Source organism: Leptopilina heterotoma, unplaced genomic scaffold (assembly GCF_015476425.1).
Source record: "Leptopilina heterotoma isolate Lh14 unplaced genomic scaffold, ASM1547642v1 Lhet_169, whole genome shotgun sequence".
NCBI classification, from domain to species: domain Eukaryota; kingdom Metazoa; phylum Arthropoda; class Insecta; order Hymenoptera; family Figitidae; genus Leptopilina; species Leptopilina heterotoma.
In genome coordinates this window covers 82,942-106,052 of record NW_025110885.1, presented here as the reverse complement: position 1 = coordinate 106,052, position 23,111 = coordinate 82,942, and the positions used below count along the sequence as shown (strand labels likewise).

The following is a 23,111-nucleotide window of genomic DNA, read 5'->3' as shown; positions in this document are numbered from 1 at the left end:
GTAAATTTTTTCCTTATGCAAATGTAAAAAAAAGAACAATAATGCAACGGTTAGAAAATACCTCAGTAGTTATCTCTTAAAAAATAGAATTTATCGACAAGAATAAAATATACATTTAGAGAAGTGTAAAAAGGTGAAAATCTTAGCCTATACGAATATAAAGAGAGAGTGCGAAAGAGAGAGAGAAGGAAACGGGAAATAAAGAAAACGGGGAGGGTTGGCCGAGCGTCAGCGTGCAGATCTGCAATGCGGCGTTGCCGGCGAGTCCGAGTTGGTTCACCAAACCCTGTAAGTGTAGTACACAGTACCATCTATATAGTAATACCTCAAACTTCACTATCTATATCTATACGTGTATACATATATACATGTAAAGGCACGCGCGTGACACGGAAATGTGTCGTGTATATACCTGCGCCGTCGGCTCACTATATGTGTGAGAGGGTAAACGCGGTGACGTGCCAGCCCGGCATGTGGGTGCATGTTGGTAATGTGCCAGTAAGACAGTATGCACCGCTATATACTATATATATTAATAGGTGAGCCCAGTCGATCCATGCGCTGGATGCGACGGAGTCATGCGCCTTTGCAGCACTAAAACCTCTCTGCACCCGCGCAATTTCACCCCCTTTCAACACAAGAACCAAAGACCGCGCGCAGTGTTGCCTTGCCGCGCTCCGAGCACAACACTTGCCATTAGACACATATTTTTACTAAAAAAACAAAAAAAAAACACAAGACTCTCTTTTTCGTTACGATTTATGTGTGTTTCTTTAAAAAAAAAAAAAAAAAAAAAAAAAAACAATCAATTTTAAAAAGCCCACACTTTATAAACGAGAGAACAAATCATTATCCGTTCTTTCAATCATCACTTTAAGAATCGTAATAATCGGGCAAGAAAAAAATATTTCCCCCCCCTCGACAATTCATGTCACATATCTAGGCCTCGTTATACTGTAAATAAGTCTTCGCAATTACTCACCTTCAACTAAATAATAAAATACTACGCTTCTACTCTATTCAAATGCAAAAAAAAATTTTTGTTCCATATCAAAATGAATCAATTTTGATTTTCGATAAAAGTGAAAACAAGCAGCAGTTCGATATTCAAAGAAAATTGCCGATAAGTTTGTCAAGAGTGATAAGCAATTAAACGAATGATCCATAATTAAAATATAGAAGAAACATTTTAATATGAAACAACTTTGGCTCCTGATCGATGCATAAAGGACTAAATTTTAATCCACATTCTAATACTGAAATCATAAAAAAAAAGTTATTCGATTAAAATATTTGGTAAATGTGTCCAAAAAGTAATTCACGATCGATGATACAGAAGCAAATGATTGACTCGATTTTTGAAAAATCAATTTTTTAATAAAAACGATCGACATGATAAAAAGATGATCGATGTAGGATAGTGATCCATACGACAGTGATCGATAAAAAAGAAGAAAAAATAAAATACAAAAAGAAAACCAAAACTAACGAATACAGTATTATAAAGAAATGAACCGAAGTAAAAAAATCCAAAATTAGAAAATACAGCAAAACAAAGAATAAAGAATACAAAAAAAATCAATAATGAAAGAGCAATATATGAAAAATATGAATAAATCAACAAGGATATAAAATAAAATACCAATTTTCTATAATAGAAAAAAATGCTAATAGGATAAAAAATTTTGGAAATGATGTTCGTAATATCAACACGAAGAAAAAGTAATTGGCTCTGGTTGAAGTCGACATTCAATAAAAAAACTTCACGAAAGAAATTCGAAGTCTAACGAGTTTAAGTTCACTGAAAAGAAAAAAAAAATTAGAGAAGAGGAGACGAAATGACTTTGGCTTATAATGATGAAATTAGTTGAGGAAAAGTCAATGAAAAAGAGTGTGATAACTACAAAGTTTTGTCAGTGTTATATCTCTAATTTTTAATCTCCTTTTTCTTTTCCTTTCACACAATTCTCTCTCTCTCTCTTTCTCTCTATCTCTATCTCTATCTCTCGAATGGTGCCTATAATAATTCAATAAACTAGTGCCTAATATGGAATAAAATTTTAAATAAATAAATAATCGCGTGGATTAGTATATTCAATTGCTTGTGCTCTCGCATTATTTCAAGAATAACGAAGTTTACTTTCTTTTTTGTTCGGGGAAGAAAATAAATATTTAGTGATTAAAAAGAATTTTTGTTTCGTTCTGGTATGGGAGAAAAGTGCTTCATTTAATAAAAAAAAAAATCAGGTGTTTTTGTTCGATTTTGAAATACGATTAGTGAAATAATTTCTAGTGCTTTACTCAGTGATGTCACAATTAATGCTCTATAACTTGGGACACGCATCCAACGCGGGAAATGATACAAATAATAACGCTAATACCAATAGCAGTATGGAGGATGATGAGTCTTATGCACTGCCTACGATCTATAGGTATGCAATTAATAATTATAAAGGACAATGCAATAAAAATAATACAATGCAATAAAAAAACAAATAATAATATTATTAAATAAATATTAAAAAAATAAAATAAATAAAAATACTATCAATATTAATCTCTAAACCTAAAATATACCGATAAGTATACCATACTGATTCTAATTAGCGAATACACGCTGAGAATTTAATGAAATTTCACTAAATCGTAAATGAAATTCCATTGATTAATTAGCGTATTATACACTTTTTGAAATTAATGGTATTCTTATCGCTGGGACCTAGTGAAATTTTGCTAATTCAGATTTAGAGAGTAATAATGATAACAGTGCTCTACGAGTTTCATTTTTTACTCTCTAAATCCGAATTAGAATTCTACTAACAAATAGTAAAATTTAACTAATTGTTAGTAATTTTCATGACCGACTTTTTCACTTTTCGATTAGTGCACAGAAAAAAAAATTTATTTAATTCAAATAACCGATTACTTGACTATTATCAATTAAATATTTTACTTGAATCAAATAATTTTTATTTTAGACAATTTAAATGGTTCAATTCATATTTTCTTCAAATACCGAAATTATTGGTACTAAAATTAAATACTTAAATTATTAAATAAAAATTATTTGATTCAAGTAAATATTTATTCGTTAATAGATAATAGATAGGTAATTGGTTATTTGAATCAAATAAAAATTTTTTTTTCAGTGTAAAATATTAATTATTGTTAGTATAAAATTTTACTAATATTTTTGTAGAATTTCACTATATTGCTAGTCATAAAATTTACTAATTGACTAAGTGAAAATATTTTATCATGTTCAAAAATTTCAGACTTCATTAAAAAGGGAAAATAAGATTAAATAATTAGAAATTTGATATAATTTTTTTTTGTAACTTGACACAATTTTATTGCAATAAAATTTAAATTTGAAGAAGAAAATAAATAAATTTTGTTTATATGAACGTTCAGAACTTCAGAGACCAGTCAATAATTTAAATTAGTAATCATTTTTACAAATTTGAATTTAGAGAGAATATAAAAAGAAAGCAAAAAGTCAGTCACTAATTTAAATTATTAGTAATATTTTTTACTAATTCGAATTTAGAGAGAATGTTGAAAAGAACAATAATACTATTAACGTATCAAATTGCAACGAACTGATACCAAAAATGTGGATCAATTAAAAAAATTGGTTCAAAATTTTTTGTGTCATGAAATTGACTTAAATAATTATCTACATAGTTATATTTATTCGATAATACAGTAATCGACTATTAGAATCAAAAAAACTTTTTTAACTGTTAAAAGTTGTTTATACGAAAATAGAATATACTAAAATAAGAATCGAGTAAAAATAGAAAACATTCAAAACAACTTTTGTTCCATTATCATTTTAATGAATTTATATTCGACACAGAGATTACCTCTGACATATTTCTGACTATTTTAATTAATCAAGATCCACATGGAATTGAACATTTTTTTACTGCAATCGTTACCAACTGGTTGATTAGAAATAAAACTATTCACGTTAAAATTGCAAATTACATGATAGACAATATTTTTCGATTCATTTTAATCATCAAAATTTCATTTATTTAAAACAAACTAGTTTCTAAATTAGTTATTTTTAAAAAATTATTTTTAGTGTCAGTATTTTTTTCTTATAATTAATTATTTTTTACTAATTGCTGCAGCAAAAAGTCAGTCAACATTTTATCATAAGAACTAATTTTTTTTTATTTAATTCAGATTTAGAAAGAATGAAGAGACAAAAAGTCGTCCATGAAAATTATTAAAAATTTAGTTATTTTTTATTAAATAAAGAATAACGTTTTTTTATTTTTAATAAGCATTTTTTTAAAATTAATTTTAACTAATAATAATCAACAAATATGAAGCAAGAACGATTGTCAAAATTTCATGCGTGGTTATACTATCCGCCGGCTCAATTATTTTTAAATAATTACCAAACGAAACTTTTCTCATATTGGGGCATTCCGAATGAAATTTTCATTAAAAAATAATTTCTGTTTCGAACAACTTTTTTTAATTCTATGTAAAAAGTAAGAAAATACGTGTTTTTTTATTCTGTTATTGGATAAAAATTGTGGAAGTTATGATTTTTTTAAATTCAACTTCTTCAGAAGCCGAACAGTTTTGAAACACGTTTTTCTCTAATACAGCTATTAAACGAAATTTATTGTTTTTTTTTTTAAATTTTTTTAGATATTCAATAAAAATGACGTATTTACAACGAAAGTATCTAAAAAATTAAAATTAATTTCCAGCATTAGAACTATTAGAGAAAAATGTGTTTCAAAAGTCGTCGGCTCCTATGAAGAAGTTGCATTTAAAACAACCTCAAATTCCACAATTTTCATCTAATAGTAAAATAAAAAAATACGTACTTTCTTATTTTCAATAATATTCGGAAAAAATGGTTCCAACCAAAAAAGAATTTTTCATGAAAATTTCACCCGGAATGCCCCATTATAATAGATGTAATTAAAGCGAAATTTCAAAAGTCAAATAAAATTAGAAATGCAATTTCCCGATTGTATATGTACATATAGATAAATATTCTTGGCAAATATCCATGAGGAGAAAATTCTGATCATGATTTTCCAACAATTTCTTATGCAGATGTCGTGCTCCAATTGCAAGTTTAGATTGCATGGAAGAATTCAATGGAGTCGAATCTGGCGTTCATTGTAATGTATCAACGGGAACTAAGGAACAATTGCTGACGAGCTGTATAAGTTCACAATCACAACGACTACAACATCCATCGCCAGGCATTCGTTACCGCAACTTGGGGAAAAGTGGTCTGCGTGTTTCCAATGTTGGACTAGGTAAACACTTAATCGACTAAATAATTCAAATTGATTACAGAATTATATACAAGTAATTAAAATATATTTCATTCAACACTTGCGAGAATTATTCACTATTCATCCACTATTTGTCATTTTATTATTCACTATTCATACACTATTTACTATTATTATTCACTATTCGTACACACTATCCAACATTATACAAACTGAAATTTATTTACTTGAAAATTGATAAAAATCGGCCTAATAAAAATTCATTGATTTATTCATAAATAAAACCAATCGCAAAAAGCAAAACAAATTTAGATCAAGTAAAGAGAAGAAATAAGCATAAATAGAATTTCAAAAAATACAGAGAGAACTATATTTTGATGAAAAAAGTATTCCTTTTAATTTTTTCAATTTATTTTTAATTTCTTTTTCAATTTATTTTCTATTTCAATTATGTCCATGAAAAAGGATTGTTATGATTTAAATAAAAAACATGTTTTCATTTTAATCATGATTTAAATCAAATTTTTACAAAAATAGGTTTTTTAATCAACTTTGAACTCAAGGAAAAATGCAACAAAGAATCTGAAAGAATCGAAACAAAAGATGAAACTAAAGTTACGAACGTTTACGTCGACAAAATGAAATAAAAAAAAACCTAAATTTTTCAGTAACTATTGTATTTTCCGCCCCACGATTGGATTGAAAATCTGTTCAGGATGTAATGAAAATAATAATAAAGTTCTTTGTAACAAAAATTGTTTGCTTCTTGAACAATTATTAAAAGTTGCTTTTGAATAAAAATGTCAATTTTCAATCAATAAGAAACGATTTAAGTAACAAAACCTAATATTTAACGACAAATATTTCTTATTGAAAAAAAATTGTAATTTTTATTCAAATGCAACTGAAATTCAAATTAGCGCGTCTACAATTTTATCAGAACAGTTTTTAACCCAAAATCTTCAAACAGATATTTTGATGATTTTTTTCGGTTTTAAGGAAACAATTGTTTTTGATGGTCAGCTTTGACCCTAACTTCAGGGACCTAAGAAGTTCCCAATTTTTCGAAATGACAAACTTTTTGAAACAAGAAGAAACAAATATTTTCTACAAACGCTGAAAAATACTTTTTTTCAAAAAAAAGAAACCACTCGGAAATATTGTGGGGAATAAAAGTTTTAGATAGGTACAGTTTCAAAAAAAAAAAAAACCTTTTCTTGATATATAATGAAAAAAGAATTCAACGCTTTCGTGCTCTCGATCACGCGGAATTTCCTTGTGGAATTCACTGAACAACAAATTCACATTAAAAAAAGAAACTCTAATGATGCCACGCAACATGCACATTTTGTTTCTTTTCTACCGCGATAAATATTGATCAGTTTGTAACTCCCAGTGGAATAAAAGTCTCAGTTTATATTCATATCAGTGTCATAAAAAATTACCTTTCTACTCACAAAAATAAAACAACAAAATGTTTATTATACTGTTTATGCCTTGTTTTTAATATTTATATTTTTTTACCTATCAGACTATAATCAGACTTTTGTATGTACATTACTCAAAATAAATTATGAGGCTAAAGTCCGCAACGCTTTAAAAAAAAACGAAACATCAAAAGAGAATTTTTTTTAAGTCAAATTCATCTGTAATTTTCATTTTCGAAAATTACGAATAACTTCTTTTTTAAATAATAATATTTAATTATTATTTTTCCACAGGAATTATGATTTTCAAAAATTTGAAATTCAATAACTGATATAAAAATATTTATTGTAAAACATGAAGAAATAGATCACTCCGAGTCTTCGACTCGGAGTAATCGATTTCTTCATGTTTTACAATAATTAAAGATGACCGAGTGATAAAATCATTATTTTATATTATAATATAAGAATATTGTTACTGTAACTCCTTCATAAATTATTTTCATCATTTCAATTCCATTATTATTTTCTACATTTTTTAAATAAAATTCTTCTTTAAATCAATTATTTAATTAATTTTTATAAAATTTTTAATAAAGTTCTGTTAGGAATATTCAAATTCATTTGTTTACAATTCAATTTTACGAAATTTCAATTTATCGAAAATTCTTCAATTAAATGTTATTCAGGGTGTCTAGTATTTTCGTTCAACAAAATTCCCGGTTATTTACCGGATTTTCCCGGTTATGTCCAAATTTTTTCCCGGTTTTTTTTCTCATCAAATTTAAATTTAAATTTAAATTTAAATTTGATTTCAAAAATAAATAAATCTTAAAATTTTTTGAATTTTTCAAAAAAATAATCTTATCTCTTTATGATTATAATTGAAAATTTGATTTTTTAATTTTATTAAAATTATATTGATAATAATTGAATTTCTGCAAAAAAATTTCACTATTTATAAAAACAATTGAATCCTTCCAAAGAATGCTATTATTTATAAAAATAATTTAATTCTTGTGAAGAATTTTATTAAAAGTTTTGAAAATAATAATCATTAATAATTAAATATTTACTTAATAAGTAATAAACATTTAATCAGAAATTTAAAATTATAAAAATTTAAGAGAAGTTTAATAATATTTTTAGAAGCAAAAAATTGATTTAAAACTGTTAGAGGGACTTTAAATTTTAAAAATTAAATTATAATTACGGTCACTAACTTCCCTTGATTATTTTAGAAAATTTTTAATAAAATTCTTTAAAAGAATTCAATTATTTTCAAAAAATGTAAACAAATTTCAATTATTTAAAAAAATTTCAATTATTTGTTTAGAAAAATTCAATTATCTTGAAACAATAGAATTAAAAAATTACAACAATCTTATTTTTCAGAATTAAAAAAAAAATTTGCGAAAGTTCAATTTTATTAAACAATTTTAAGTATGTATATTTTTTTAAATTAAATAATAAAAATTTTAATTATTAATCTTCGCAGTAAGAAAAATGAATAGATTAGAATTTAACTCTTTATAATATTCAATTATTAAATTAAAATACTTTGAAAATTCTATTTGTTAAAAAGTTTCTAATGAAATTCTTTAACAAATTTAATTACATATTTTCAGTCGAATTGATTTTTTACTATCAAATTAATTATTTTTAACTAAATTAAATTTAGAGAACAGTATAAATACCTATAAAAATTGAAATAAAAAGTGATTTTTTAAAAACAAATTAAAATAATAAAACTTTTTTAATTTTGGTAAAAAAATTCCCGGTTTGGTATAAAATTCCCGGCTAATTCCCGGTAAAATAAAATTCCAGGTTATTTCCCGGTTTTCCCGGAATTTCCGGTTAGTAGACACCCTGATTAATATACATTTGAAAATAAAAAACTTGAAATAATTTTTAAAAATTTCGATTAAACTTTTTGAAAAAAATTAGTTGCACAGAATTTTTAATTAAATGTATGAAAAATTCAAATTTCCAAAGATTTTAATTTGAAACTTTTACAAAATTCATTTATTTCTAAAAAAATTGCAAATTATTAGTAACTTCTCCAAAATCCAATTATTACCTAAAACTTTTACCTGAAATTAATTTTTAAATCAATTTTTATTAGAAAATTCTACGAGAATCCAATTATTTAAATAAAAACAGATAATCTATTGAATAATTGAATAATTCTTAAAATTGAAATCTTATACATAATTTTATCGACAATTTTTTTTTTTAAATTGAATTCTTTCGACGAATTTTAATAACATTTTTAAGAATAATTAGATTTTTCGATGAATTTGATTAAAATTGTATTAAAAAGTAATTGAAATTGTTAATGAATATTGTTAATTATGATAAATAAATCCCTGAAAAGAATTAATAAATTTTATTAAAATAAGTATAATATTGAAAATTATTGAATTAAGAAAAGTTTTTGAAATTAATTGAATTATGCAATGAATTTTATTGACGTTCCAAAAATAATTAAATTTTGTCGAAAAATTTTGCTATTCATTTTTATAAAGATAATTGAAATGTTGACGAAAATTCTTTATCATTTTTTGAAAGTAATTGAATTTCTGCAAAGAACTTTATTAATTTTGAAAATAATTGAATTTTGCAATGAATTTTTTTAAAATTCCAAAAATAATTGAATTTTGTCGAAAAATTTTGCTATTCATTTATATAAAGATAATTGAAATGTTGACGACAATTTTTTATGATTGTTTGAAAGTAATTGAATTTCTGCGAAGAATTTTATTAATTTTGAAAATAATTCAATTCTTGTGATGAATATTGTTATTTATGAAAATAATTGAATTTCATAATGAATTTTGTTAAAATTCCTGAATAAAATTGAAGTTTGTCGAAGAATTTTTATATTTATAAAGATAGTTGAAATGCTGAAGAGAACTTTTTTTAAATTTTTGAAAATAATTGATTTTCTGGGAAGAATTATAATATTTATTAAGATTGCGTTAAAATAAATTATTGTAAGAGATAGAAAAAATGTAATTTTTGTTAGAATTCGTGGTAATTTCATAATATATGAGTCAGACAAAAAAATTGAGAATATTGTTATAAATTCTAAACATTTAAGTTTTTCCAGTACTTTTAATAAAATTCCCTGACTTTTCCCTGAATTCCCTGATTTTATTAGAGTAAATTTATTTTTTCAATTTTTAAAGTCGAATATCAAATTTGGGCTTTTTTTCATCAAATTGTAGTAAATAATTGCCATTTTTCATAGAATATCAAAAATATTTCAAAGAATTTTTAAATTGTAAAATTGGCGCAATATTTAAATGAATAAAAGGTACTTATACCTTACGATCAAAGTGATGAATTTTGAATTTTGATAGAAAAAAAAGAAAAAAAATCCTACTGGGAGGGAACGTATTCGAAAAAGATTGAGAAATTTTTCATGAGGATGTTCGAAAGGAAAGGGGAATTTTTCATGAGCTTCAGTATAGATGTGGATGAGAAAATTTCGTTTGTGAACTTGCACTTTAGAGACAAGATATATCCGAGATTGTAAAGGGATGTTTGTAATCTACTAAAATATTTCTCTTCGACTTACTGTCTTTCAAAAAATATATATATTCTAAATTAGAAACCACTAAAGTAACATAAATATCAAGATTTCTTAATAAAACTTTTGTTCTTCATCGTAATTTTTAGTGCAAGAAAAGTAAACTGATCGCTAAAATTTTTAAAAAACATTTTTAAAAACCAAAAAGTGTGATGATTTATTTATTTTTGATTCTAATTCATGTTTTATTTTTATTAACTAAATAATTATTATAATAATTATTAATTAATTTCCTATAAAAATTAACTCAAGATGAATTTGACTTAAAAAAAATTCTTTTCTTAACTTTTCGTTTTTTAAAAACATCGCAGACTTTTCAGCTTCATGATTTTGTTGCATTATTTTTGAGTAATATATTTAATGAAACTTTTCCCGTTGATCAAAGTTGTGGACTTATCAACTTTTAATTAACATTTTCCTATAAAGTTCTTAACGTTGAAATGAACGAAATTTCTTTCTGATTAAATATTTTTAAAAATTTACTCCAGTAGAATCGAAAATAATGTAAATTAAATTTTTTCTTTAGTTAAGAATTAATTTCTTAAATATAGAAAATAATTTTTTAAATAAAATATACTAATTAAAAGAAACTAAATAAAAAAAGTAACGGAAAAATATCGTCTTTCATTTGAGCGTTCAAAACTTACGGATCGTTAATTAACGCAGTAAAACCACGAACAACTTGGCCCTATTCCAACTATAATTATTAGTAGAAAACAACTGATTCATTAGTCAAATTTAACATAATTATTTGCAAAGAAATTTCTAATTTCATAGATATAAATTCTACTAACTTTTTAGTTATTTAACATAATCTAAAAATTACATTATAACTAGTGGTTAATATTTAGTCATTTTTTACTAAAAATTATTCAATATTGTTTACTAATTTATTTAATAAACAAATTTTATTTTTAATTCAATTTGAATTTTTTTAATTTCAATCATTAATTAAATTTGATTTTTGATTAGTCAAAAGAGTGACTAATTAGAATTAAAAGAGCAATAAAATTTAAAGAAAAAATAATTTTCTGAAAATTACAATGAAATTTTCTTCGTTCGGATGTTCGGAATTTATTATAATAAATATAAATTGTTTATTTGTTTTCTATATTTATAGGAACGTGGACAACGTTCGGAGGTGTTGGAGGATCGAATAACGAAGAAACAGCCGAAGCCGTTGTGACACTTGCTTATGACAGTGGGATAAATGTGTTTGACTTGAGTGAAGCCCACAGTGGGCACAAGGCTGAAATTCAATTGGGGCGAATTCTCTCGCGTCGAAACTGGAATCGTTCCAGCTATGTCGTTACAACGAAAATATACTGGAACACCAAGTGAGTTTTAACAACCAAAAAAAAAAAAAATTTCTTTCGACCTCAAGAAGAAAATATTTCTCTCCTCATCGACTCTTTTGCGCCAAACGTTTAATCTTCTCCCTCCCCAATGAATTGTCTCTTAAATTATTTCCCTACATTGGTGCAGATAAGAAAAACATTTTTCTAATATACATGCGAATAAAATTAACAAAACGAGAACATAAACCTTTTTTTAAATATAGTTCAATGATTTAAAGAAAATTTTAATTAAATATTTCACGAAAGAATTAAATTGTTTTTAAAAATTTTAATTATAACTTTCTCGAAAAGAATTCAATTTAGGATATTTTTCAAATTTTAATAAAATTTCTCAACACAATTCAATTATTATTAAAAGTTTTGATAACATTTTTTATAAAAATTCAATTATTTTAAAAAATTGTAATAAAATTCAAGAATTCAATTATTTCCCAAAAAAAAATCTAATCAAATTTTCAATTGCAATTATAAACAAACACGATTATATTGAAAGTTTGAAAAAATTTTAAAAAAAATTCAATTACTTTTAAATTTTTCAATTAAAATTATTTAAATTAAAATTACCGAATGATAAATTTACTTCCTTTAATTAAACCTTAAAGAACTTTTTCAAAAGAATTCAATCATTTTCAAATATTTTAATGAAACTTGTTGTTATTAACTAACACATTTAATTATAAAAACTTGAAAGAAATTCTTTGTAAAATTCATTTTTAGATTCTTCAATTAAAATAAATTTAAAATACTGTATTATTTTCATAAAAACTTAATGAAATTCTTCAAAAGAATTTCATTAATTACGAAAACGAATAAAATTCTTCAGCAGAATTCAATTTTTTTTATCAATGATTTTAATGAAATTCAATAATAAAATTATAAATTACAATAAATTATTAACGAAATTGATTATATTGCAGAAATTAAAAAATGGTTTGAACGAATTCAATTTATTGTCAAAAACTTAAATAATATTTTTCAAAATAATTCAATTATTTTCAAAAATTCTAATTAAATTCTTCGAAACAATTCCAATATTTTTAAAAATAATAATATTATTATTATTATTATTAGGTATTACACTCGACTCTCGGATCTTTTGCATTCAGTTCTTTTACACTCTCGCTTCTTTTGCAATTTTTCTCCCGCATCTTTTACCTTTTATATTAAATAAATAAATGACTATCAAATTGTCAAAACATTAATTTCGCGATAACTTTGGTTATCTAAAGTAAATTAGAACAGCACCTCCATTATGTGATTAAAATTATATTAAAGTTTTAATTATTATAAATGTAAATATTAAAACTAAAACATAAATACTGTCATTAATTTACATATTTGGTTATACATATTGTTTTGTTTTTCGTTACCATGGCATTTGTTTTGGTAAAAGGTATGAGAGGATTTGGTCCCGTAAGTGAAAAAGATCCGAGAGTCGAGTGTATTTCAATTATTCTTAAAACAAATTTTAATTATAAATTTCTCGAAAGAATTCAATTATTGTTAAAAGTTTTAATAACATTTTTTATATAAAAATTGTTAATGATAATTATAATAATTTTTGAAAATAATTATTCTTTAAAATTATAAATATAATAATAAATTGATAATAAATAATAATTTTTATAAATTGTAATAAAATTTTAGGAAAAATTCAATTATTTCTAAGAAAAATTAATAAAATTCAAAAATCAAATTTTTTAATTGCAAATATAAAAAACACGATTATATTCAAAGTTTGAAAGAAGTTCTTCATAAAATTCAATTATTTTTAAAATAATTGCAATTAAAATTGTTTTTATAAACTACATTATTTTCAAGAACCTCAAAGAATTTCTTGAAAATAATTCAATTTTCAAATATTTTATTCAAATTCTTTGTGGAAATTTAATTATTTTCATAAATAATAATAAAATTCTTTGTAGAAATTGAAAATTATTTTTAATACATTTCTAAAAAAATTTCTGGAAAGAATTCAATTATTTTCATAAATATAATAAAATTTCAGAAAAAATTTTTATTTTTTATTAATAATTTATTATTTTCATAAATAATAAAATTTTTCTTGAAAATTTAAATTATTTTCTAATTCAGTATAATATTTTTAGAAAAAAAAAGAATTGAAACAGAAAAAGAAATTTAATTCACTTTGAACGTTGAAAATTTCACAGTGAAATAAAAAATGTATAAAATATTGTTTTAAGAAAAACAGTACCTAATGATGAAACATATTTCAATGAGAAATAAAAAAAGCGGATAAATATTTTTTAACAAAATAGACAGATAAATTTTCGAAATTAATTTATTGATTTTTAATTGACAGAACGGAAGGAAGAGGACTTTCACGAAAGCACATTATCGAGTCTGTGCAAGCATCTTTAGCAAGATTACAATTACCATACATTGACATTGTTATGATTCATAAAGCTGATCCAATGTGTCCTATGGAAGGTATAAAACTACATCAATCTTTATTGATTTACCGCAAAAATAAACCCATTCGATTAATATTTTTTTAATCAATTCTCTCTCTAAATCCGAACCACTAATTAATATCAAGACATATTTTTAGTCAAAATGATCAAAATTTTCTATTTTCTTTTTTTCTTTTTTTTTTTGACTATTTTAAGAGAATTTTTTTTATTATATTAAAATATAACGGAAAAATAACTAAAAAGTACAAAAAACATTTTTGGCTAATTCTCAAATAAAAATAATTTTCTATTCCAATTTAGTTCATTTTTCCGCATAAAAATATATATAAAAATATACGAATTCGACTTTGAAATTGCATTTGAAGCAAAAAAGAAAGAGAAATAGAGAAGATAATAAATAATTCGGTGTTTCTTCTTTCAGAAATAGTACGTGCAATGAATTATGTAATTGGTAAAGGTTGGGTGATGTATTGGGGAACATCGAGATGGACTCCTGTTGAAATTATGGAAGCATACAGCAATTGCAGGCAATTTAATTGTGTAACTCCAATTGTCGAGCAAGCGGAATATCATCTTTTTTATCGAGACAAACCAGAACTTTATATGCCCGAATTGTACAATAAAATTGGTAAGAAATCCAATTTATTATTTCGATCTATCAAAAATCGAAATATATTTTTTTTCTGATTAATAGGGCTCGAACCAGTGAATTCTTCAATTAAATATATATTAGAAAATAAAAACTTAAAATAATATTAGAAAAAAATCCGCAATTAAACTTTCTCAAAAAAAAAATTAATTTCACAGAATTATATTTCCATTATTTTTATAAATAATAAAATTATTCGCAGGAGTTCAAATACTTTAAAAGTAAATTTTCATTATTAAATTTCACGAAAGAATTCAATTATTTTTTCAAATTTTAAATAATTTATTCGAAAGAATTCAATTATTTTCAAAAATTCTAATTTAATTTCATCGAAAAATTTTAATATTATGTATTTTTATAAATAATAAAATTATTCACAGGAGTTCAATTTTAATTATTAAATTTCAAGAAAAAATTCAATTATTTTTACAAATTTTAATTAATAATTTTTTCGAAAGAATTCAATTATTTTCAAAAATTCTAATTTAATTTCTACTAAAAAATTTAATTATTTTTATAAATAAAATTATTCGCAGATGTTCAATTATTTTTAAAGCAAATTTTAATTATTAAATTTTAGGACAGAATTCAATTATTTTTACAAATTTTAAAGATCCTAAAGTTCTGAACGTTCAAATGAACGAAATTTATTTATTTCTTCAACAAATTAAATTTTTATTGCAATTATTTTGCGTCTCTAACCAAAAAATTAATTACTGAGTTTCTAAACGTAAAATTTCAGTTTGTAAATTTTTTTGTGATTAGTAATGCATAAAAATATCTTCAATAAAAAATATTTCGTTCATTTGAACGTTCAAAACTTGGGGATCATAAATTTTAATTAATAATTTTTTCGGAAAAATCCAATTATTTTTCTAAAATTAATAAAATTTCTGAAAAGAATTCCATGCATTATTGTTAAAAGTATTAATAATATTTTTTATAAGAATTGAATTATTTTCAAAAATTGTAATAAAACTCTAGGAACAATTCAATTATTACCAAACAAAATTTTCATTACTAAAAAAAATTTAATTAAACTTTGTCAAAAAAATTAATTTCAAAATTCAATTATGTATTTCTAAAAATTCACGCTATAATGTTTTTAATATTAAATTATTATCTAAAATTTTAAGTGGAATTAATTTTTAAATCAAATTTTTAAAAAAAAAATTTTACTAGAATTCAATTGTTTAAATACAAAAAAAACAATTTATTAAATAATCGCATTTGTTTTTTAAATTTAATTCTAATAAAGAATTTTATCAACAAATTTTTTTAAATAATTAAAGTCTTTTCACGATTTTTAATAAAATCTTTAAGAATAATTACATTTTTCGAGGAATTCGATTAAAATTGTATTAAAAATAATTGCAATTCTGCGATGAGTTTTATTATTTATGAAAATAATTGAATTCCTAAAAAGAATTTTATTATTTACGAAAATAATTGAATTCCTGTAAAAATTTTATTATTTATGAAAATAATTGAATTATTGCGAACGAAATTTATAAAAAATTTGTAAATAATTGAATTCTTGTGAAATTTTTATTATGTCATAAAAATAATTAAAGGTTTGCGTAGAATTTTATTAAATTTTTATTTAAATTGAATTCTTTTAGAAAATTTTATTAAAAATAAGTAGTACATATTAAAAATCATTGAATTGATAATTTTTGTAAAATAATTTAAATTTTGCCAAGGATTTTATTAAAATTTTTGAAAATAATTGAATTTTGAAGAAGAGTTTATTATTTCTAAAAATAATTGAAATTTTCACTAGAATTAAAAAAAAAATTTGAACATAATTGAATTTCTGCAAAGAATTTTATTACTTTTAAAAATAATTGAATTTCTGCAATCATTTGTAATTTTTCTAAAATTCTCCAAATTATATCGTACAATTTACAAAGTTTACGTCTTTTCTCAATCAAATTACGAACTTTGCGGACCTTTTTTCAAAAAAACTGACTTTTACGGACTTCAAGCAAATTTACGGACCTTTACGGGATTTTCAGACCTAGTTCGAGCCCTGTGATTAATTATTAATTAATAATACAAATAAATTATTCTGATTAAGGGCATTTGAACCATGATGACGTCACAACCTTAAAACACATGCTTTGCAGAACCTATGACGTCATAATGGTTCAAATGCCCTTAAATTAAATTAATTTTGTAAATTAATTACAAATTTTTTTCCCTGGGGGGATTTTAATTTTCCATTGACAGGTGTGGGACTAATGGCATGGTCCACAATTACAATAGGCATGAGCTCATCAAAACCTGAAGAGGGAATGTCTTCACTTTTATCTAGATCTTCATACAAAGTAAGAAATATATGTCGATAAAAATTTTTCTTTCTGCACAAGTAGGAATTTTATATTTCTCTCTTTTTTTTTAAACGAAAAGACATAAAAGAAAATGACAAGTAATATTTGTATTATGCGAAACTAACGAATATGGAATGTCGTCGATTCATATTTTAGAGAAAAAAATGTCAGAGAAAAAACGGGTTTTTAAGAATAGAGACAATTGTGTATGCTAGTATTAACTTTCTGGAGAAATTTTTGTATTATTAAAAAATTGTTTATATATTCTTTTCTAATTTAAATAATTAAAATATTTTTTAATCGTAAAAATTAATAAATTCGATTATTTAAAAATTTTGTTGTATAATTGTTTGTAAATTTTGTTAATTTTTTAATAATTAAAATACTTGTTAATCGTTAAAATTAATAAATCTGATTATTTAATATTTTTTTGTACATAATTGTTTGTAAATTTTTGTAATTTTTCTTTGTTTTATCATTTAAAAAAGTTTAGTGTCTAATTAACGTGTTCGTGAAACGTGTCGTTGTAATCGCTTTGTATTTTCAGAATAAATATTCCTCATTCAGTTGGACAGAAGATGAAACCCAATCTTTATACAAAGAGGTGCGTTTCATCGTAATTCTTGAGTAGATTGGCACATATAATTTTTATAAAAAAAAGAAAATTTAATTTCCCGAATCAAAGAAATGAGAGAAAATGAATAAATTATTTTGATTCAGGGTTCCGATTGTAAGGAAAAGTCCACCACGGACGAAGAACCACCAGCTCGAAAATATTCGGATAAATTAAGGGACGTTTGCGCTTTGGCAGAAAGACTCGGTTGTTCTTTTGCACAATTGGCAATTGCGTGGACCTTGAAGAACGACAGTGTTCAGTGCCTTCTTCTTGGAGCGTCAAGCATAGAACAACTCTACGAGAGCCTTCAAAGTTTGCAGGTAATAAATCTTTTCTAATTTAATTATTTTTTGATAACGATTTAATTAAAAAAGTATCGCACTTTGGAAAAATGAAAAAAATTAATGTTGAAAAAACGAAATTGAAATTTTTTAGTCGAACTGACTTTTTTCTAATTTTGTTTTAATAATTTTTGTCCACTTTGTCGAATAAATTGAATAAAATGAGAAAATTGACTCACCGGTCGCTGACTTCTTTGGGATTTCCTTGGCGATCGGGTAAATTTCGAGTAGACTTGCTGCATCAATCTTCTCTTCTTAAGATAAAAACACTATCACAAGAATCAGTCGTTAATTTCACATAAGTTATCCACGAAATGATCACTAATAGAATTCTTTAACAACACAAGAGATAATCTCACACTTTTTAACAGTACTCTCATCTAACGTACATTTATTCTTCTTCTTAAATGACTTCTTGTAGAAACAATTTGTCAGAACCAACACAAATTTTATTAAAATAGAATTTTCCAAAATCCACACAATGCCACTAGGTTAAGTGCGAACGACACACAATGTTAAACAATCATAAAACACAAAACACTTTTTTTACTTCACTTCACTTGTTCAATTCACTATTTAGATAAAAACTGATTCTAAATTCAATAATATTGATAATAATAGATAACTCTCTTGAAAATAAGCTTTAAAATGTTTAATTATTCGAGAAAAAGTAATTACTCTTGCCCGGAATGTGACTGATGACAATTTGGCGCGCACGAAACTGAACACCAGGGTGGGGTCACTCGGTAAACATTGTTGAAAAACCTTCTTTCGATTGTAGCGCTTCAGGTTGGTGGCCATTTCTAGAAACACTCGTCTTTCCCCCCTCCACTTCACAAAGTAATTTCTGAAGAAAGAATACTTTTCAACAATAAAATTTATTAAAAAAAGGGAACGATTCACTGAATTTATGAACTATATGCAAAGAATTTACTAAATAATGACGAATTCTTAATAACAAGAAAGAAATCACGAATTTTTATAGTAATTGATGAAATAGGGACATTTATAGAAATCGCACTCTTGACAATGGCGACAAGGTAGAAAAATAATTTAAAGGATCTGCTACGTTATTCCGAATATTACAATATATTAAAGTTTATTAATGGAAAATAAACAAGAAATTTTTGTAAAATATTCCCGACACACACAGTTTTTGAGAATATGAAATGAAAACAAACCAGCACAGCCCAAAATCAACGTCTAACTGTTTTACTGTTAAGAAAAAACACACGATTAATGCACGCACACTCTATTTTCTTATCAATGAAAGGCACAAATTTAGTCTTAGAATGTTCCGAGAAGGGAAAATATTTGAGAAATCTATTATTTTATTCGTTTTTGATCGAAAGAAGAACGATAAGTTGACACACGCACGACCCGCACCAGAATGACAATCAGGGTGCGCTCGCTAGGAATGACGAGTAGACAGGGTTGGGTAGTTATAGGTAAACTCGATTTTAATTGGTTGGTAATATTTAGCAGAGCCAATAAGAAATGTTGTTTATCTTCCGATGCATTACGACTCAGCCCTGCTCGTCTTACTTTATTGTTTATTTATAACCTTAAAATATGTATAAATTCAGAACTTTCGGGATTTTCTAATTTTTTTAAATAAAAGAAGCCAAAAAATAAATATCTAAATTTTCTTCATTGTGTGCTATTTGATTTACTTGATTTATGAAACATGGAATAAATTAATATCATAAATAAAAACAAAACTATGGACATAAATTGAAGAAAAAGGAAATCTCAATATTTACTACAGTTTTGGTTCACAAATTATAAAATTCTTCTTAGGGATTCAATTATTTTCTCAAATAATAAAACTTATCGCAGAATGTTAATTACCTTTAATACAATTTTAATCAAATTTCTCGAAAAATTGAATTATTATTCTTAAAAAAAATTCGTTTTTGTGGCAACCCTGAAAAAGATATAAAAAAAATAATAGATATCAATTAGCTAATGTTGTTATTTTCCTTTTCAGCTCATTCCAAAATTAAATACAACAATGATGACGGAAATTGAGAGGATACTGGAAAACAAACCGTCCCGACCACCGATGGTATCAACTTTGGCTCTTAGATGACAATCGATTTGCCCCCACGGAAGTCGTGGGGGCTCAATTGAAGAAGGCGGTGCAGCCAGTCCAAAAAGTGAAGGTGGCATCAGCCAAGAACAGGAGCAGAGCAAAGAAGGAAGCCAGAAGCTTTCTTTCTGCCAAATACAGTGAGAAATTCATGCCTTTTATCTATGATTTCAAAATGAATAATCCTGTTCCGCTTCAATGTGCTTCCTAAACAACAAACACTATAATATCGTCTATAACTCAAAAAAAAAGAAAAACAATAATCAACGACGATAATAATTTTAAAGAAGCATAATTCACTTTTACAAGGGGAAAACAATCCTCTCCAAAAAATAACCATTGATAAACAATAAAGTGATACTTCGAATAATTTTTTAAAAAGTAATCTCGAAACGAATTAACCAATTAACTATGGCGATTTTTTAAAATAAGCAAAAAAATATATTCGTTCATGCCTTTAAAAAACACTTTATACTTGGCCAAATTTCTTATTTTTTAATTATATTCGCATACGAACTATTTAATCGCTATATTAAAGAATAAGTTTAACGAAAATTGAAAATAATTTTCAATTGAGACATAATTTGTCATAAAGAAATTACGAACGAAATTGAAAAAAAAATTTTTTGTCTCTATACCCGATAAAATGAATATGTGATTACAATAATAGCGAATATTTGAATAAAAAAATATGTCAAACGTGACATTTTTTTAATGAAGATGAGAAAAAAATTTTTGACTGGCTTGACCAAGTGAAACACAACGAACAACATTATAGCACTGTGTTTCTACTATTCGTATAATATTTTCAAAATAATTATTAAATAGTCCCTGCGTCGAAATTCTTTTCGACCTTTTGGTAAAAGAAAAAAAAATGAAGTGCGAGCATACAACACTTTATAATTGAATAATAAAAAAAATTCAAACTGAAATTAATAATCAGTAATAAATTATAATAGTGCATTTTGATGGACAAACGTGATAGTTCATTGCCATTTGTCCCTCCAATGTATTTTTAATCATATTCATATTGCTCACGTAAAAAAAATAAAAAATGATTCTAGAATTATTACTAAATTCTATATATTAAATATTTATAATCGAAAATATAAAGAAAAAATTACTTGTAACTATCATCTCGCGATTAAAAAAAATAGCTAGTGATAGAGCAAGATTCTATTCTATTCTCTCAATCGCATTTGCGATTTTGCTCACTTGACCTTAACAATGTTCATTACAATAAAAAAAAATTCAAATTAATTCAAATTTTAAAGTATTAATTCCAATTTTTAAAGATGTATGTAATTTTTTAAATTTATTTTCTTTACAAACTTATTGAACATTGTTAATGTCATTATAGTAGCGCTCAAAATGCCGTTATAGGTAGCAAAGAAGCGTAAAAGTTTTACTATTTTACTGTAGAGTGTAAGAATTCTTAAGAGTTGCAGAACTTTTACAAAAAAAAACAATTTAAAACTTTTAAAATATAAATATAAAGATTAAAATTTTTTTAAATTTTGTTTCAAAGTAAATTTTATTAAATTCTAATATGAAAACAAAATAATAAAATATAGAATAATTTTTACAGTAGATAACTTCCCTCAAATTTTAAAACAATTTGCAATTAATAATTAATAATTATAATAAAATAAAAATACAGTTATAATAAATTGTTATTGATTTTAATTATTAGTAACTAGCAAATGTTACGCGAGTTAAACTCGATATTCCGATTTTTTATTATTCTTATGGAAATTACAAAATTTTTATTATAACTTGAATTTTTTCAAAATTTCGGATTGTATTTATAAATTTTCTTTGCAAAATTTTTCGAAAGAATTCAATTATTTTTAGAAATTGTAATTAAATTTCTTAAAAGAATTCAATTATTTTTAAAAGTTTTGATAACATTTTTTATAAGAATTTAATTTATTTGAAAAATTATAATAAAACTTTAGGAAAAATTCAATTATTTTCTAAAAATTTTATTAAAATTCAATAAACAAATTTTTAATTGAAATTATTAACAAAAACGATTATTTTCAAAATTTGAAAAAATTCTTCGTAAAATTCAATTACTTCCAAAGTTTTTAATTGCAATTATTAAAAAAGACAATTTATTTTATAAATTTGATCGAAATTCTTCGTAATATTTAATTACTTCTAAAATTTGCAATTAAAATTATTTAAAAAAATTTTTTTTCAAGTTTTTATCGATTTTTCAAAAAAAATTCAAAGAAATTCTTCAAAATAATACAATTTTCAAATATTTTAATAAAATTCTTCACAAGAATTTAATTATTTACATAAATAATAAAATTTTTCGAAACAGTTCAATTATTTTCAAAAATGTTGATAAAATTCTTCTCAAGAATTCAATGATTAATATTGTATATTACAATTATTGTTAAATGAATTTAATAACTGTAAAACATTTTAATAATCGTAATATATTATTTAATATTTTTATTTTATGATAATAATTAATATTAATTTAAAAATAAATTTTTTTTGTAATCATGAAAAAAAAATTGTGTTGTTTTATTAATAATGAAAACAACGTGAAAACAACTCTAATAAAACAAACTACTAAAATATAGTGAAATTTTATAAGCGGGAAAGTGATAAGTAACATATAAACTGCGACAGTCAATCTAGAATATAATGAAAAGTGTTTTTAGATTGCCAATCTTAAGAATTCTTATGAACTTGATTAACTCTTTAAAAATACATTTTATACGAGTATCATTCAGAGTTTATTATCAAATTAACTATATTAATCGAAGGCACGCTTTGTTTTCTTTGTAATCTATTTATTTAATAATATAAAATATTTTTTAATTTTATTATTTAATAATATAAAAATTTATTTTAAAAAATTTTCATAAATTTTTATATTTAATATTTAATACCGAAATAAAAAAAACCGATTGCTTTTTGTATAAATTAATTTTTTTTTAATTTATAATCATTTTAAAATCAAAAT

At 23.7% G+C, this 23,111-nt stretch overlaps 1 protein-coding gene across 1 annotated transcript; it reads left to right on the top strand.

The window, feature by feature from the left end:
- The first annotated feature begins 208 nt into the window (after positions 1-208).
- On the top strand, positions 209-21,641 carry LOC122499511 (voltage-gated potassium channel subunit beta-2). The gene is made up of 9 exons (XM_043607912.1): positions 209-2,432; positions 5,092-5,300; positions 11,422-11,638; positions 13,983-14,110; positions 14,516-14,722; positions 16,976-17,073; positions 17,624-17,680; positions 17,797-18,012; positions 20,024-21,641. The coding sequence occupies exons 1-9, from the start codon at positions 2,308-2,310 to the stop codon at positions 20,123-20,125; spliced, it is 1,359 nt and encodes a 452-aa protein (XP_043463847.1). The 5' UTR covers positions 209-2,307; the 3' UTR covers positions 20,126-21,641.
- Positions 21,642-23,111: the final 1,470 nt, after the last annotated feature.

Bases quoted from the DNA above. Each gene is read 5' to 3' on its own strand.
- LOC122499511 (XM_043607912.1), top strand. From the start codon at position 2,308: ATGTCACAATTAATGCTCTATAACTTGGGACACGCATCCAACGCGGGA. The intron at 14,723-16,975 runs GTAAGAAATCCA...TTCCATTGACAG, and splicing joins CGAATTGTACAATAAAATTG to GTGTGGGACTAATGGCATGG. The intron at 17,681-17,796 runs GTGCGTTTCATC...ATTTTGATTCAG, and splicing joins CCCAATCTTTATACAAAGAG to GGTTCCGATTGTAAGGAAAA.